This window comes from Periplaneta americana, chromosome 11 (assembly GCF_040183065.1).
Source record: "Periplaneta americana isolate PAMFEO1 chromosome 11, P.americana_PAMFEO1_priV1, whole genome shotgun sequence".
NCBI classification, from domain to species: Eukaryota; Metazoa; Arthropoda; class Insecta; order Blattodea; family Blattidae; genus Periplaneta; species Periplaneta americana.
This window is the reverse complement of record NC_091127.1, coordinates 124483467-124503137: the sequence shown is the minus strand read 5'-3', so window position 1 is coordinate 124503137 and position 19671 is coordinate 124483467. Positions and strand designations below refer to the sequence as shown.

Genomic DNA, 19671 nt, shown 5'->3' with positions numbered 1-19671 from the left:
TGTGTTAGGTTGGGAATACTGAATGTGGAATTTTAGACTTACCGCGGATTGGTTTTGTGCGGAAACCAAGCAAATACGCACGATCTCGCACAAAAGACTTTATTCAGCTCATTCAAATTTATTTCGTTTTTTGGACATAATGCAGCAGTTCATAACAGAAAATAACATAAATATCGAGCGTAAATATAAGAAACAGAGAAAATGGTAATCGTTCCTTGAAGCGCTGGGAACTACCCACAACATTAATGAGCAATACAAAAATGGTACTGCTCACAGAATGGATGTGATAAAACTAGCATCCCACATTTTTTTTTTTATAATTTATACAATAGCTCACGGTTTTAACAATTTCAATTCTGACACAACAGTTACGAAATATCATCAATTGTGTGAAACGAAACTATTTTTGTGCGAGATCGTGCGTATTTGCTTGCTTTCCGCACAAAACCAATACGCGGTAAGCGTGAAATACCACATTCAGTATTCCCAACGTAACACACATAACAATTTCCCTCTTCTTACCGCTTAAGCGCCATATTCATTTTACTGCTTTAGGCTTTTAACATATTATTTTTAGAGACGTTTAACATAGTAATAATTACAAATTGGAAAGTTACCACTGCAATTTCACCTAAATTGCAATGTTAATTATTGTTTTTAAATATTTGCAAAAATTAAGTAAACTCTACAACACTACAATAGTAATATACGTTACAAGAGCGGTATGTTGACGTTTTCATGGTCGAGGAAAAGATTGAAAAAGCGAAACTTAGTTGAGCTTTTTTAATTTCGAGAACATGAAAACTAACATACCGCTCGTGTATCGTACATTATTTTGTGCGAAGATCGTTTATTACATACCTGAAAGACGAATTTCTAATTACTTGCAATGAAATCTCCATCTTGGTTTCTGTTTAATGACGGCAACTTCGGAAAACCAAAATATCTTTCTTCAACATTGTTGCTATAAAATGTTTTCTGTGTTTACTATACTCCAGCAGGCCGTGGTATACGTCTGTCTTTTTTTTCCCCCGGTCTATAAATGCGAACTTAAAACAAACGGTAAGGTTATGTAATGATTTATTTTTCATTTTAATATTTTAATAATATTATTTATATAACATATTGCAGTAATAACATCGGCATCTGGAATCTTGTTGATTTTTTTCACGGCTTCTTTAATGTTACTTGTATCAGGAATGCAATAAGTTTCGTGGAGTAGTAGACTTTAATTAATTTTTGCAAATATTTAAAAACAATAATTAACATTGCAATTTAGGTGAAATTGCAGTGGTAAGTTTCCAATTTATAATTATTACTATGTTAAACGTCTCTAAAAATAATATGTTAAAAGCCTAAAGCAGTAAAATGAATGTCGCGCTTAAGCGGTAAGAAGAGGGAAATTGTTATGTGTGTTACGTTGGGAATACTGAATGTGGTATTTCACACTTACCGCGTATTGGTTCTGTGCGGAAAACAAGCAAATACGCACGATCTCGCACAAAAGTTACTGCATTTGTAATGCAAGTAACATTAAGGAAGCCGTGAAAAAATCAACAAGATTCCAGATGCCGATGTTATTACTGCAATATGTTATGTAAATAATATTATTAAAATATTAAAATGAAAAATAAATCATTACATAACCTTACCGTTTGTTTTAAGTTCGCATTTGTAGACTGGGGGAAAAAAAAGACAGACGTATATCACGGCCTGCTGGAATATAGTAAACACAGAAAACATTTATAGCAACAATGTTGAAGAAAGATATTTTAGTTTTTACAAGTTGCCGTCATTGGACAGAAATAAAGATGAAGATTTCATTGCAACTAATTAGAAATTCCTCTTTCAGGTATGTAATAAACGATCTCGCACAAAATAATGTACGATACACGAGCGGTATGTTTGTTTTCATGTTCGAGGAAAAGATTGAAAAAGCGAAACGTAGTTGAGCTTTTTTAATTTCCTAGAAACATGAAACCATCAACATACCGCTCTTGTAACGCATATTACTATTAGGTACATTAGGTTTATTGAAAGCTTGCCAGTCCTAAGTCTGGAGAAAGTGGGAAGGCATTTAATTTGGTTGGTTTTGGTGACATTTACTTATTATTTATTTATTTAATCTGACAGAATTAAGGCCATAAAGCCTTCTCTTCCATCCTAGCAGATAGCACATATAAATAAAAAAAAGAAATACAAACACTGATGAAAATATTAAAAATTAAATTAAAGCCCTGTAGAGAGTCAACAGAGTCAAAAGAACACTATAGAGCTCTCATCGAGCTAATAGAAGAAAAAAAAAAAGAAAGAAAGATATAGATAGCAATGATGATAGTGATAACTGATGATGATAATAATAATAATAATAATAATAATAATAATAATAATAATAAATATATTACATATTAATTGTCAACTTTACAACGGCATAGTTACATTATTTATTATATGTCATGGGTTAAGCCGAAGTTGCGCAACCTGACAGATGTTCAACAAGCAATTCCATGAACTTGAATGTGACTATTTAATTGAAATTTGAATTCTGATATTGTCCGACAATCTTTGACGTGGTCAGGGAGAGAATTCCAGAGGCGTGGAATCGATATGCTGAAAGATGATGAGTAGAAGGATGTTCTGTGTAGATGAATAGAGAGAAGGTACATGTTCCGGGTTCGAGATAGTGAAAGGGAAACAAAAAGAGATGCTAGGTAAGAGGTGTGGAAGAGTGGATGATTATAAATAGTAATAAGAGGGAGCTGAAGAATCTTCTTTCTTTAAGTGGATTCCAAGACAACAATTCTAGTGACGGTGTTACATGATTGAATTTTCTAATGTTACAAACGAAACGAACGCAGATATTGTGAATACGCTGTAGTCTATGGGCAAGATCAGTATTTAGATTCGTGAATAGAGAATCGCAATAATCGAAGTGGGGCATCACTAAAGTTTGGATCAGGTTCTTTTTAAGGCTGAGAGGTAAAAGGTTGGTTAAGTGTCTGAGGGAAATTTACATATGGTCTTAATAAATACCGTAACAATTTTGGCGATATTAACAAGTACATTTCCAGAGTTTACCCCGATCCCAAGAGTTTTACTTGTGGGGTACCCTGAAGGATGTGGTGTATCGCATACAACTAGCTACATTAATGAAGTGCCTTGTGTGGAGTGTGGCATTGTATGGGGGCAGAAACATTAACATTACGACGAAGTGAAAAGAAGCTAATATAAGCATTTTAAATGTGGATATGGAGAATGATGGAACGTGTGAAATGGACAGACAGAATAAGAAATGAAGCTGTGTTAGAGAGAGTGGGTAAAGAAAGATAATGCTGAAACTTAGCAGGAAGAAAGAAAAGGAATTGGCTGAGTCACTGGCTAAAAAGAAACTGCATATGAAGAATGCACTGAAAGGACTGGTAAACGGAAGAAAAGTTCGGAGTAGAAGAAGAAATTACATGATTGACGACATTAAAATACAGGATGGCCCACTTAACAACCTATTTCACTTCCAATAGCGTGTGAAATATTTTAGATATGCACAAACCGACAATTACAAGTTAAATTACATCGAAGAGGAGATCTGATACACGTAATGCATTTCTTGACATGAAGTAATTTTAAAGATATTTGAGTCAACTTCCTTTTTTTTAAATGGGAACTCACTATGTGTTGTATTGCAAATGTTGCATTAGCTCTATCTAATAACAACTGGCTACTTTACTGACTGTTTGAATATTACCTGTAAGAGTATACTGTACATAAGCAATGTCTGACTAAGAATCGAACAGGAGGACAATTCTAGATACATTCGTGAGTCAATTAAATCACAAACACAATGTAGCCTATTGTACACTTTAATACTATGGAAATGTTGCACATGGTGAAGTGAGACATAAAAGTAGTGTACAGACGTGGACAAATTATATTAGACTAAATTAATTATATGTGCAACAAAGCTGTATTTATCGGCAGAAATAATGAAGAAAAATGTATTTTGCACAGAAATAATAAACAGAAAATTGAGTCTGGAGGTTACTAATATTTTGTGAATATTCCCTTATTCTTTATTAACACGTTGATTTTGTCAGGGATGCTGGAAACCAAAGTTTGACACTTTCTTTGAATATCTGCATCATTTAGCCAGATATCAGACAATGTTTAAATCAGTTCATGTTTTGTTGTAAGCCTCTTTTTGTTCACTTTCTTCTTCAGTATAGACCACAGATTTTTAATTTCGTTCATGTCCGGTCTTCTTGCAGGCCATGGGAGAACAAACTGTTGAATATCTTTTACAGTATATAATTGAAACACCAGTTGTGCCAATACAGCCAGACAAAATATACCTAACCATTGGAAAAATATACCAGAAGATGTAAACAATCATATTTACAACAATAGAGACTCTGTGAATTAGGCTGATAGTTGATATGACGAATTATATTATGTTTCCAAGAAAAACGTTTTAGTCTAATAATTTGTCCACATCTGTACAATAAAAAAATAAACAATTTTTTTCGAAATACAAAGCAAAAGATCTCCGGTGTGCGATCAGATTTCTCGCCGATGTCTTAGGCCGGGTGCACACAGAATCAGACGCGGCGCGACGGTCGCGAGGAGACACAAGGAGACACGAAGAGACAACTTCGAATGACTGCTAGAAGTTCGTCGCGAGGAGACAGTCTGATAGCTGCAGTGTACTGCGCATGCGTTAGTAGTGGCTATGATTGCACGCTTTCCTTATCTATAAAAAATACTATTGTTGTGTAGTGCACATTATTCATAATGGAGCTCGATGCGGATAAATTAGTTGATTTAGTACAGGAAAGATACGTTCTGTACAATTTTTGAAACAATATCACGACAATAATGTGGTTTCTAAAAATATGTGAAACATTGCAAATGAGATGAAAGCACCAGGTGAATAATAATTTATAATAATAACACTGCGTAACAAATGTTAACTTTTTTTTTTTGCGCTAGGCATGTGATATATGTTTTCTATATAATTTGAGCCTCCTGAATACGAATAAGACAATAAAAACAGTTGTTGGTTACGGTTTTTGAGAAATGTTGGAATTTATATTTATTCAAAATATTGTTTTATATGATGACAATAAGGCTAAATATTCACTGTTCAGAAGATTACAGCTTTCTTTTTCTGCATTTTCTTTTACACTGGGCATCAGGTACATCACGAGCTAAAGTCCAACAATAGTCTGCTAGCATATTGGTACTCCATTGTCCTTGGTATCTTTTTTCCATAGTTGAAATTTCTTGATGGAAGCGCTCATCATGCTCATCACTGAAATCGCACAATTCTCGGGGGAAAAAAAAAGTCAAGATGTGAGTGAAGGAAGTGAATTTTCAGGGAAATTTTACAACCCCTAGTTTAATACGCCAACAGTAAATTTTTCACTAGTTCTTCATAGTTCTCACTTCTACAGTTATCCAGAAAATTAATTCAACCTCCTTGAATGCTATCCAGACGGCTGTCTCTTTTCCTTCCTGCAAAGATTCGAAGTGATTGTCCTTCATTATTTCTCTAATTTGTGGTCCATTGAGAACTCCCTCCTTTATTTTTGAATCACTAATAGCAGGAAATGTTAAGGAATGCGCGCTGGTCCGAGTCCTCATGGGGGAAGAAATTTTCTCATGAAATTTCGGCCAGTGTATGGGACCGGTGCCCACCTAGCATCGTGATGCACTTGGGAAGCTACGATAGGTAGCGAAAATCGGTTGCGAAAGCCAGATATAACGACTGGGGGGTTCATCGTGCTAACCACACGATACCTCCATTCTAGTTGGATGATCGTCCACCTCTGTTTTGACATGTGGACGTGAGGCCAGCAGCCGGCTGGTCGGTCTGGGCTCTTCACGGGGTGTAGCGCCACGGATTATTATTAGCAGGAAATTTTTCCTGGATATTTTTAAATGTTTCAGTTTTATAATTTATCCCTTTAACAAAATTCTTCATTAACTCTAACTTATTGTGCAAAAGGGGTAAAATTACTTCGCTTTGAGGTATAAGGGGTTGATGTATAATATTTTTCTTACTTGGCTCTAGTGATTGTCGTTTTATTTTATAATGCTTATCTCGAGCGCGAGTCCACACCTGTGGAGTAACGGTCAGCGCGTCTGGCCGCGAAACCAGGTGGCCCGGGTTCGAATCCCGGTCGGGGCAAGTTACCTGGTTGAGGCTTTTTCCGGGGGTTTCCCTCAACTCAATACGAGCAAATGCTGAGTAACTTTCGGTGCTGGACCCCGGACTCATTTCATCGGCATTATCGCCTTCATTTCATTCAGACGCTAAATAACCCAGATGTTGAAAAAGCGTCGTAAAATAACCCAATAAAATAAAAATAAAATATCTCGAGCGCGACTGTCCAATTCGTACAGAAAGCAGCAAAATTTTGTGTAGCCTAATTGCATTCCAAAAAGCAATGCTACAACCTTCAAATTCGCACATATAGACCATTCGTACTTTGAATATTATCATTAAAGCACACTTTAAAGAAATACACGTCTTACACAGAATAGTAACACCACAAAAATATCCTGGTAAACTGAAACGTTTTCATACGGCGAACCTGTTTCTTCCCCTCCAAATGGAACCGAAAAGGGCAATAAAACAATTTCCGCTTCTAGAAGTGGTTTTAATAAGAAAGAAGTGCGCACAAACGTGCAATTTAGTTTGGTATGAGTTACTTTTCTTTACTATATTTCATTAGTGACTTCGTTCTATTCACACATTTACTAAAATGATATTTTGGACACACTTCGTAGCACAGTTTGCACACGCATTCGGGGGAAGGTTCATGGTACTCTGATCTTCTGCACAGTTTGTGGTGAACTGCTAGCCTTGTTATGGCGCTTCGTAACTTGTTGTTCGGTGGTTTTGACATGGTGATATATTGCAAAATATAAACTACAGTAATGTAATTAAAGCTCACCGTGAAAGAAATGCACATCTCAAGTAAAATCAGGTAAACTCAAGTGAATTTATACCGCGAACCTGTTTCACTCCCTCGAAATAGACTCGTAGAAGGACAATAAAATAATTTCCCTTTCTACAAGTGCTTCTAACATGGTGCCCTACTTATACTAATATTGTTTTCACATAATGGGTCTTCACATTTGTAAAACAAAATAGTTACGCACGAAATACGGTGATTTTTTAAATAAAATGCATAGAAAATTAATTATATTGTGCATCTCGAAAACCCGAAGTGATGGAACATTTTGCTTGTTATTTATTAATTCAGGAGGTCGAAATTAGTAAGAATTTGTTAGTTTTATGTCTGGCGCAAAATGACTGTTGACCAGTGTAATTTGTAGTAAGTCTAATTCTCTGCTCTATACTATCATCATTATTGATTTAATATATTATTTTTCTTTATTGTGAGTCGTGAAGTAGTCATAAACATAAAAAAAGACGTTTGTGCAGTACATTTTAATTTTAAGACTCTTTCAATCGTATAGATTTTTAGGAGCTTGCGTTCTTAGGAAATAATAAGCAAATACAATAGAATTTTTCATATAGACAGTCCTCTTTTATTGACGCCATTTTCTAGCCTAGGCCCGTTTCCCAATCCCACAGCCAGCAAATCAGTTGTCGCGAGCAGACAGTTTTAAGCTGTCGCGAGGCGTTGTAAAGCAAAACGTAGCGTCGCGCCGCGCCGTGTCGCGTCGCGTCTGATTCTGTGTGCACCCGGCCTTATCGTTCAATTGTCCAGTACAGAACTGAAATGAATGAGCGGAGCGGAGAGTATTGTGCAACCATCACAGTGAATACGAGTACATTGGTCACCGTTGCTTGTGGAGTAGTTCTCCGAGACACGGAAGTATGAGTATCTGGATGTAATGAGGATCACTTTCAGCACTTGTAATAGTGGTTGTTAAACATGTCTCGCAACCATTTCTTGATGTGTGTATCAATTTGTTAATAAAGTTCTTATGCAGAAATTTTGCAGGTTCAACTGTGTAACATTTTAGGCTGCTCTGTGTATGTATACAGGGTGATTCACGAGGATTTACCGTCCTTTACGGAGTTTCTTACTGAAGACATTTTGACCAAAGAAGTCATATAAACATAGTTCCTATTGTTCAATATTTAAAGTTGTATGTAAAATACGTTTTTTCTTTAGTTTGAAGGTAAAAAAATAATACAAATAGAGAATGAACCATTCAGAAGTATCATTTCTTTAATTGGCAAGTATTATGAAGCTAAAAATGTGCTGTGAACTTCATAGTTGCTCCTTACAGACATCTTTTTCTATTTTTAACTAGAAAATTACATTATTCTTACGCACTTATCACAACAATTATTACAAATCACACCACTTACACCGACTTAATTACTTGCAGTTCAATTTTGCATACTAATTTACAGTCTTGGAGAGTTTACAACACATTTAAAAAAAATGGCCGCACGCTTGTGAACGGCACTCGTCGCGCTACGTAACAGCATACGGCTATCTTTGATTTCCGTAGCGCTCGCGCTGGCTGCTGACTGCATGCTGACCAAGATCACACGTTCACAGCAATGCGTTTCAATAACGAAACGTAACTCTGTAAATATTGAGAATAGGACCCATGTTTATATGAGATTTTTTTGCTCAGAATGTCTTCGGAAATAAGCTCCGTAAAGGACGGTAAATCCTCGTGAATCACCCTGTATACATACAGGGTGTAATTAATATGTGGGAAACTTTGGGGGAAATTGATAGATGAACTAAAACAAGCACAAAAGTTTGTGTACACATATAGTCAATTGATTTGTTTCATTTTAATTATTGCAGGTACTTTTCATTTCATGTGGTTTAGTTCTTATATTAGTGGGTCATGTTTGTTAAGGACTGTAAACGCATGAAAAAATTATGGTAAAATATGCACTGACACTTTTGACAATATATACCAAAATTTTTATGATAACCATACATAAATATTATCACTGAATTGCGAAAGAAGTCTGAATTGAATGGCATACAGTTCACTTAATTTAGATTATCAATCTGTTCTACATAATATGTTTAGTTGTTGAAACAAATCGAAAATACACTGAAACATAAGATCACATAAGTATAAATTCCTGGTAAACTAATGATCTCATTGATCCTAAAGTTTTATCAGATCTTACATATACATACAGCTATAAGAAACTACTTTTCACCTAATTTGAAAAAGATCTGTCGGTTTTATGGTATTTTAAAACAGAGTTTGAAATAGTATATTATGCAACCAGCCTATAATGATAGTAATTAAGAAGCTCGTATGAAAATTATGAAACTCGCTTGCGCTCGTTTCATAAACATCCACACTCCCTTCTTAATTACCATTATAGGCGAGTTTCATACGACTTTTTATGCTCGACCATATATCTAACTTGAAATTATTCATAAGTATCCATGTTATTCTTATCTGACTGAGAAGCGGAACTGACCTTGTGCAATACCTCGTGAATTGTGAGATGTGCGCAGACGCGAAAGTATTGATTTTTTCCTAGGAACAATAATGTCATTGACCTTGATGTTATCCCGTTAAACTTGATATAACCTTGATTATTGAATTCGACATTGAAAAACGAGATGACAAATTGAATTTATTTGAATATTATTTACAATTAACGCTAATTATTATAGTAACAGAACATAACCTTCTGCGACAGTATTGGATTTCCAGCCTCCGTGACTTTTCGCTAATTCTCTTTCGATTGCATATCCGAGAATAATCGATACTTGCGGTTTTATAACAGTACAAAGCTGACTTGTCATTAGCTGAACACCTGTAAGCTGAGTTGTTATTGGCTGAACACCTGTACTCTAATGAGTAGGTGTACTTTAATGACATGCATTAAAGGACTGCTACCAGGTGTATAATTACTACATTTCAGCATGATCGAGCATAAAAATAATTTTCACAACATATATAAAAATGTGAAACTAACTTAATTTTTACGTTATGATAGTGAAAACCAAGTTTCACTATCACAAGGCAATATGTAAGTTCTGGTACAAATTTGAGACCAATGACATCATTAGTTTACCAGAGAGAAGACTACCTTTCCAGCTGCTCTGTAAACATTGCTTCATCATGTATGCACGTAACTTTGGAGTTTATGTGCTTCAACTTCGAAGTCAAGTAATAAGTGAACATGTATGAACTGAAAAGTATTTGTAATTTTAAAAAATCAAATAGAAATTAGCTATATTTACGTGAAATTTTTTATTGTTTTAAGATCCTTTATTCATTCCCCAAAGATTTCCTACACATTACTTCTACTTAACACCATTGTGTGTGTGTGATTCTAGTATTGTTGCAAAGATTTATGGGAAAAAATGGACTGGCTTAAAAATGTTGCATATCCATGGGCACACCAAATTGCAACTAGCTGAGGTACATACATTACAATCTAAATCTCATGTGAATAAACAGTGTAATAATTTATCTTACTAGGAAATCTGGTACATGGCTCAAGGCGTGATCACATGGCTACGTCTCGGTGGAGAAGGTAACTTAATCCGTTTCTCTGTTCTTATCTCAGATGAACGATAGGACCAAAGCAATCAATAAGGGTGTGGACAGTGATATTCAGATAATAGCCCAGCTAAGTAACTCTTCAGTCGTCGCCTTGTACTTGAATTTCTATGCTCTGAAGACCTCTCTGGATGCAGCATGGATTTGAAAAGCGCGCTAGCGCTTTGCACGCTAGCTTTTTATGGTGAGTTACAACGAAGATGAAAATAAATTTTCCTAAGCTGTGAATTAAGGAATGAAAACATAGTAATATAAAACTGCCCTATATGGTTTATAATATTTGCGTTTATTCACTACATTAATTCGTAAGTATCTGTAGTACTGTACGTACATGAATATAACTTCATCGTACATTTGTCCTCATATAAGTCTAACAATATTTCCATCTAGTAAGGTTACTTTGCAACGGTAGAGTGTCACTGAACTAGCGTGTTTCTTTCTGTCGAAATTATTTTTATTCCATGGTAGGGTGATATTTTGTTACTAGTGGTGACGACTTTTTTGAAGATATTATTTCACAATTTTCAACAAAAAAAACGACAAAAAGAAGACCTTAGTGATCGTCTGCTACAAAATGTGTAATGTAAAGTGTGACGGAACCAAAAGCGTGCTTATTTAAACATTCTGTGGTAATATAGTGTGGTATGTGATCAAACCAGCGAACTAGCTGTATTTTCAACAATTATTGCTTAATCAACCACAAATAATTTTATTCTCATCAATAACTAAATTCTAGTTTTCCCTTAAAAATGCCGAAATTTGTAGCTCCCATATCGACGTAGTCGTTGTTCAATCAGTGTCACATAAGGAAAACAGAATATAATGGTGATGACGATCAGTGGAGCGATTGGTGGAATTCAGGCAGAGAACATTAGAGCTTTCCTGCCTCTATCTGAAATATAATCTTTATTCACTTTGGTTTCGCTGAAATTATGAATTCAGGTCTCCAGCAAAAACATCAAAGTTATTTCAGAATTTTTATTTATGAAACTTACAAAGAAAAGTATTACAATCAAAGTAGCCGGCATGAATAGAGAGTTAATTAAACGTTATCAATGACATACTAGTTTTTTAACAAGATACGTAAAACTAATTTCTTGAAATTTTCGACTCTATAATCTGTATCACCTCTAATTACTTACTTACAAATGGCTTTTAAGGAACCCGCAGGGTCATTGCCGCCCTCACATAAGCCCGCCATCGGTCCCTATCCTGAGCAAGATTAATCCAGTCTCTATCATCATACCCCACCTACCTCAAATCCATTTCTATATTATCCTCCCATCTACGTCTCGGCCTCCCTAAAGGTCTTTTTCCCTCTGGCCTCCCAACTAACACTCTATATGCATTTCTGGATTCGTTCATACGTGCTACATGCCCTGCCCATCTCAAACGTCTGGATTTAATGTTCCTAATTATGTCAGGTGAAGAATACAATGCGTACAGTTCTGCGTTATGTAACTTTCTCCATTCTCGTGTAACTTCATCCCTCTTAGCCCCAAATATTTTCCTAAGAAACTTATTCTCAAACACCCTTAATCTGTGTTCCTCTCTCAAAGTGAGAGTCCAGGTTTCACAACCATACAGAACAACCGGTAATATAACTGTTTTATAAATACTAACTTTCAGAATTTTTGCTAGCAGACTGGATGACAAAAGCTTCTCAACCGAATAACAACAGGCATTTCCCATATTTATTCTGCGTTTAATTTCCTCCCGAGTGTCATTTATATTTGAAGAGTCCACTGCAAGAATGATGGATGTCATTTGGAATACATTTTGCAGGAGAAGCAATTGAAAGTTTGAAATGCTTAGCGCTCAAAGCTTAACTGTGATTTTCCGATCATTACTGGACAATGACTATCAGTGTTAATGCCATAACTCGGTATGTATATTCTATATGTCTTAAGCTGTGAATTGACAGTTTTGGTTCATTTTCGACAAGAAAGTGATAGCTAACATTCTTGCAGTGGACTTTTCATTTGTTACTGTTGCTCCAAGATATTTGCATTTTTCCACCTTTTCAAAGGATGGATTTCCAATTTTTATATTTCCATTTCGTACTATGTTCTGGTCACGAGACATAATCATGTACCTTGTCTTTGCGGAATTTACTTCAAAACCTATCGTTGCTTTAAGTAAAATTTCCTTGTTTTCCCTGATCGTTTGTGGATTTTCCCCCAACATATTCACGTCATCCCTATTTGCCTATTTCCGGTATGAAAGGTGTAGTTGATTCTCACGAAAGGTGTAAGGATCTCGAACCCAACTTAAGAGTTGAATTTCCCCATCTCGAGGGCATGCTATATAGAACAAGGTGTCATAAAACTGAAAAGAAAAGAGCAAGTAATTCGTTATTAATCTGTAGTGCGGTAACAGATAAAACATAGCTCTGTCATTCTTGCGTCGTGCATGATATAATTTTCCACACTCATTAACTGATAACACGAGGCGTGACAGAGAGGTAGGCCATTTTATGCTTTAAAATTACCAGTGGGGAAGCTAAGGTGTAAATACTGGGTAGACTGAAAAAATCTGCTTGCCTTTATACAGCAGATGTTTCTCGGCTTTTCTATCAAAATATTTTTTGTGACACAGACCCCATAAGAAGATGATGACTACTCATTCTCACCCCGAAACAGAATACAGATACAACAATATATATATATATATTTTTTTTTTTATTTGCCTCAGAGCACCCTGTTAACCAAGGATTTTTTTATATCACAAAAATTGAAAATTTCTTTTTTGTCTACCTCCACCCGCTATTTTAATAGAAATGTAGCGTCGATCTCCGATCTTTGTAAGCACATTTTGGGCAGTGCATAGTTGCGCCCCAAGGTCGGGTAAGATGCAGCAGGCAAAAAAGGTCTCTGTTTTGTGGGCATAGTTGCGCCCCGTTCCCATCAGGTAGAGAAAGGGGCATGGCATAGTTGCGCCCCGATGAAATAGTTAGAGAAAAAGACATTACGGAAACTCGAGCCTTTGTAATCAACCAACCTTATTGGTTTCTTATCGATTTAATATTAATTATGATACCGTTAAAATTAACACCATGGAGTTGGCAGTACTTTGTTAACTGTTTTTCTACTGTTTATGCAGTGATTATCGATAGCCTACCGTTAAAATGAACACCATGAAGTTGGCAGTACTTTAATAACTGATGTATTCAAATGAGTGAGTCGTTGGAATATGGGGCCTTAGCTGTCTTGACATTTTATTAGTGATCTTGACTAATAGTATAGTGAGGTTAATTTAAAATGAATGTTAAGTTTAATGAAAAGGGTAAAGAGTTAATAATTCACAATGGTTCTGAGTTTCAATTTTCTAAACCCTGTACCGTAGGGTTAAGCTATCGGTGTACAAACAAAAAAAATGCAGTTTATTTATTGTGTGTGATCGATAAAAAAGGGTTATTTTAAACACCAAAATTGATCATATGCTAGGCCTACCTGATTTCAATGAGCTACCACTATAATATTTCTAAGTAATTTATTTATTTTATGGCAATCACTTTCGTGTGTATTATGCCCATCGGGGCGCAACTATGTCATGTCCATTCTGCTACCTGATTTCTTCGGGGCGCAATTATGCCATGTCCATTCTGCTACCTGATTTCTTCGGGGCGCAACTATGCCATGCCTAGGCCTCCCAATTGACCGCGGGGCGCAACTATGCCATACCGGCACATTTTATTGTTTGAAAAATAGTTAGGGCAAAAGTTTCCCAAACTGTAAGAAGATTGTCAGGTAATAATGCGGTGAATTTTTTCGGACTCATCTCGTCAAATAATATCAAGCGGTTCGATAAGTAATGCACATCATTTTTTTCTCATTCATATTCTGTTTTATTACAAATACAAATATACCACATTATTCCCCAATTAATTGGCTACAAATACCTATTTTTTCACATAGTCTTCATTCAAATCTATGGCCCTACACCACATAGATGTTAGAGCCTGTATGCCATCTCGGCTGGTCTTCCTCCAGACCATGTCCTGACGTCTCCTATGAACTCTTCATCATCGTCATATCGCTTCCCGAAGATTTCAACCTTCAGAGGATCAAACAAATGAAAGTAGTAGTAGCAGCAGCAGCAGCAGCAGCAGCAGTAGCAGCAGTAGCAGCAGTAGTAGTAGCAGTAGTAGTAGTAGTAGTAGCAGCAGTAGTAGTAGCAGTAGCAGTAGCAGTAGCAGTAGCAGTAGCAGTAGCAGCAGCAGCAGCAGCAGTAGCAGTAGCAGTAGCAGTAGTAGTAGTAGTAGTAGTAGTAGTAGTAGTAGTAGTAGTAGTGGTGGTTTTATTTTGCCTGGCAGAGTTAAGGCCATAAGGTCTTCTCTTCCGCTCAACCAGGTTTCAATAATACACATGAAATACAAAGTTAAGTGATAGATTACAAAACAACACAAAAGAAGATACCTTAGACATGACATAAAATATTTACTTACTTACTGGCTTTTAAGGAACCCGGAGCTTCATTGCCGCCCTCACATAAGCCCGCCATTGGTCCCTATCCTGAGCAAGATTAATCCAGTCTCTATCATCATATCCCACCTCCTTCAAATCCATTTTAATATTATCTTCCCATCTACGTCTCGGCTTCCCCAAAGGACTTTTTCCCTCCGGCCTCCCAACTAACACTCTATATGCATTTCTGGATTCGCTCATACGTGCTACATGCCCTACCCATCTCAAACGTCTGGATTTAATATTCCTAATTATGTCAGGTGAAGAATACAATGCATCAGTTCTGTGTTGTGTAACTTTCTCCATTTTTCTGTAACTTCATCCCTCTTAGCCCCAAATATTTTCCTAAGCACCTTATTCGCAAACACCCTTAACCAGATATACAATATAGTAGAAAATTATATATAGTCAAGATCAGTTACATAATATAAGGAGCATATAAAATATAAAATAAAGTAGAAAATTACATGTAATCAAAATCAGTTGAAAAGCAAAATCGTACTATATGGCATACATTTTATTGAGTTATTTTACGACGCTGTATCAACATCTAGGTTATTTAGCGTCTGAATGAAATGAAGGTGATAATGCCGGCGAAATGAGTCCGGGGTCCAGCACCGAAATTACCCAGCATTTGCTCGTATTGGGTTGAGGGAAAACACCGGAAAATACCTCAACCAGGTAACTTGCCCCGACAGGGATTCGAATCCGGGCCACCTGGTTTCGCGGTCAGACGCGCTGACCGTTACTTCACAGGTGTGGACATATATGGCATTCAGATACAAATGATTAAGTATTATATCAAGATAATAAAAACGGGAAAAAAAGAAGAGAGAGGAGAAATAAATAACAACTTGATCATTAAGACTATTTAGATGATGCGAGATCCGGACTGCAGGATGGGCAAGGAAGGACAGTCCAGCCAAGTTTTGTGATTTCTTGACGAGTGCGCACGCTTGTCTGTGGCATTGCATTGTCATGGAGAAGGAGAATTTTGTTGGCATCTTTATGGGGATGAACACGCCTAATTCGTCTCTTCAACTTCTTCAGACTCCTGATGTCACGAGCTGCCAATGTGTCCATCAGAGTCACTCCTTTAGAATCCCAGAAGATTGTGGCCATAACCCTGCCGGCTGAGGGTCTTGATTTGAACTTCTTCTTCTTAGGGGAATTCCTGTGATGCCACTCCATGCATTGTCTTTTGGTCTCAGACTCAAAATCGTGAATACATGTCTCATCACCTGTGACAATGTTGGATAAGAAATCAGCGTCAACCTCGTGATGTCCAAGCAACTCTGCTCAAATGATCCTTCTTTGTTCCTTATTGTCGTCAGTTAGGCACATAGGGACCCACTTCACATAAAGCTTTGAATAGCCTAGATGCCGACTTGAACAGCAAGTTGTCGTCCCGAATAAGCCTATCGATGCGTTCAACTCTGTCCGGTGTTACAGCAGCATATGGTCGCCCCGAGCGTGGAAGATCTGACAGTCTCGCTTTAGGCCTACCTCGTTCTGTAGCTGACACACTGCTAACCCAATGACCGACAATACTCCTATCCACTGCTTGATCCCCATAGACATGTTGTAAGACCAGTGAATGTTTGCAATGGTTTCCTGCTCCGCAAAGAGAAATTCAATCACAGCTTTTTCCTTTGTACGTGTTTCACGTGCAGTCGTCATTTTAAAACTAAACTACATCACAGCCATCTAACGGAAAATGGCGAAATTAAATGACGAAATGCAGGCTGTTTTAAATATGATGTGTATAAAATTTCGTTATTTTCCAATGAAACGCAGCCGAGAAAGAAAAATGATGTCCATTTTGCCATCACCAATTCCATCGGCACTAAATAACCTAGTACCGTAGTTGATATAGTGTTATTAAATAAACAAATTAAAAGTATGACTTTTGTAAAATTTCTCAAGAACAAAATCAAGTCTTCTCTATCTATGTTTGATAATGAACTCGCCTCACTGAAGTACCCCGCTGTACCTTTATTTTTCCTGTACTGTTCTACACCGTTAAGCACTTCATCCCGCCTTTCTATAGTCTATAGCAGTCATGTCAACTGATGCCCATAGGTGCAAGCGCGCGCTTTAGAGCTCAGGATAGCCTGAGCGCTTTACAGTGGAAAGGAAAGAGACAGACGAAAAGGTAGCGTATGCCACTTAGTCCAGCTATATACAGGGATGTCCAGCACTGTTTCAATGAATAAAGGGAAACGAAGTTATTAAAACTGTATTCATGTTAATTTTTAGATTTGTCTGAGAAGTATAAGTGCGTTATAAGAATGTGAGTTTTAATTTTAATGCTCATTTTTCACAAGTTTGCTTTTTTTTATTCAAAAGGAATATTTTCTCAACTTCTCTACAGAAAAGTGAAATTTTTAGATATGTTTATTTAGTAGCCTTACAGGTATTGAAACAATGTTTTCGTAAATCTAATATATCGTACATACGTATTATTGAATATACTGTATTGAAAATTTAGAAAATATTAGCATGGAAATTTTTTGTAAGGAAATGAATTAACAAAACATTGTTACATCATAAGCAAAAGATATGTGCCCATGTGTTGTGAAAACGTCAGCTCTATATCTTCAGCAGATCTCGAGAAAATAATTTAATATTATGATGTTAGGAAGTTGCGCACCAACATCATCCTAAAAGCATAATGCGATAAGAATTTTGCTATGTAATATTAGTTACAGTTAAAACATATATCTAGGTAACTTTTCTTTGTGTCATAATATTGTTTTGATTAGTTTATTGATTACTTTTATAAGGCTAAAGATATCGTTAATATCACTTCCAACTTATCTTGTCATACTCAATCTCTTTCTTGGACATAACTTTATGATTGATGTGTTTTTATTTTTATTTTATTGGGTTATTTTACGACACTGTATCAACATCTAGGTTATTTAGCGTCTGAATGAAATGAAGGTGATAATGCCGGTGAAATGAGTCCGGGGTCCAGCACCGAAAGTTACCCAGCATTTGCTCGTATTGGGTTGAGGGAAAACCCCGGAAAAAAACCTCAACCAGGTAACTTGCCCCGACCGGGATTCGAACCCGGGCCACCAGACGCGCTGACCGTTACTCCACAGGTGTGGACATGAATGATGTGTTTCATTCACTTAGTACAGTATAGTTGCACTACTATAGAATTTATGTGAATATTATGTTATTGACGTTTAAAACACAACTACAATAGTAAGAAATTAGTGTTAGTACTTTTGTTTTGCAGACAATATAGGTAATATCAAACAGAAAGAAACCATTTAAAATAACGACATAAAATTTGACGTTTCGTTTGCAGTTTGTGCACCACTCTTTTCTTAATCCAACAGTTTGCTTATTCATATACAAATCCCTTTCTCTTTCCATACTTAGCGCTTGATGCCCGAGTCAGTGGCGGCTCGTAGTCAAATGTCCAGGGTAGGCAAAATTTACAGAACATTTTTATGTAATTCCCGCGATTCAATGACAGCTCGCTTTCATCATCCCCCCCGAAAATTTAACTCTTGCTTACATAACAATACTGTTACATCAATGAGCCGTCTCATAATTTGTCGGTTTTTTCTAGTTTATTGTAATACTGTTGTCTTGCAACCCTTGTTGTTCAGACAACATTTCCGAAATTGGATTCAAATTCTTTTCAAGTCTCTTTAGACTTACCGAGTTACAAATATGATCTGATTCCAAGTACCTTCTTTAGATTACAATAACAAACGTGACCACCTACAGCTTAGCTTTAACTTCACTTCCTGTTAGCCATTTATGTGTTTCATACCATACTTACTTACTTACAAATGGCTTTTAAAGAATCCTCAGGTTCATTGCCGCCCTCACGTAAGCCCGCCATCGGTCCCTACATTGTGCAAGATTAATCCAGTCTCTATCATCATATCCCACCTCCCTAAAATCCATTTTAATATATCCTCCCATCTACGTCTCGACCTCCCCAAATGTCTTTTTTCCTCCGGCCTCCCAACTAACACACTATATGCATTTCTGGATTCGCCCATACTTGCTACATGCCCTGCCCATTTCAAACGTCTGGATTTAATGTTCCTAATTATGTCAGGTGAAGAATACAATGCGTGCAGTTCTGCGTTATGTAACTTTCTCCATTCTCCTGTAACTTCATCCCTCTTAGCCCCAAATATTTTCCTAAGAACCTTATTCTCAAACACCCTTAACCTATGTTCCTCTCTCAAAGTGAGAGTCCAAGTTTCACTATCATACAGAACAACCGGTAATATAACTGTTTTATAAATTCTAAATTTCAGATTTTTTGACAGCCGACTGGATGACAAAAGCTTCTCAATCGAATAATAACAGGCATTTCCCATATTTATTCTGTGTTTAATTTCCTCCCGAGTATCATTTATATATGTTACTGTTGCTCCAAGATATTTGAATTTTTCCACCTTATCGAAAGATAAACCTCCAATTTTTATATTTCCATTTCATAATGTTTCATACCATGAAGGATTAAATTTTCTTGCACCTTTAGCACTGACTTTATGAACAATAGAGCTTAATGCAAGAGTGGGTCGTCCATTGTCCAAAATACTTCTCTTTTCAATGTCATTACGACGCGAAAACGGACAACGTAACAGTTTACTTATTATATCAGTCATAATATAATATTATTGTTATC

The 19671-nt window shown here is 36.4% G+C and overlaps 1 protein-coding gene across 1 annotated transcript in view; it reads left to right on the top strand.

Moving 5' to 3' along the window:
* Positions 1 to 10566: 10566 nt before the first annotated feature.
* LOC138708547 (platelet binding protein GspB-like) overlaps positions 10567 to 19671 on the top strand; it is a 68137-nt gene continuing 59032 nt past the window's right edge. The window contains exon 1 of the mRNA XM_069838663.1: positions 10567 to 10720. Coding sequence (XP_069694764.1) covers positions 10675 to 10720 — 46 coding nt within the window. The 5' untranslated portion in view covers positions 10567 to 10674. The remainder of the gene's footprint in view (positions 10721 to 19671) is intronic.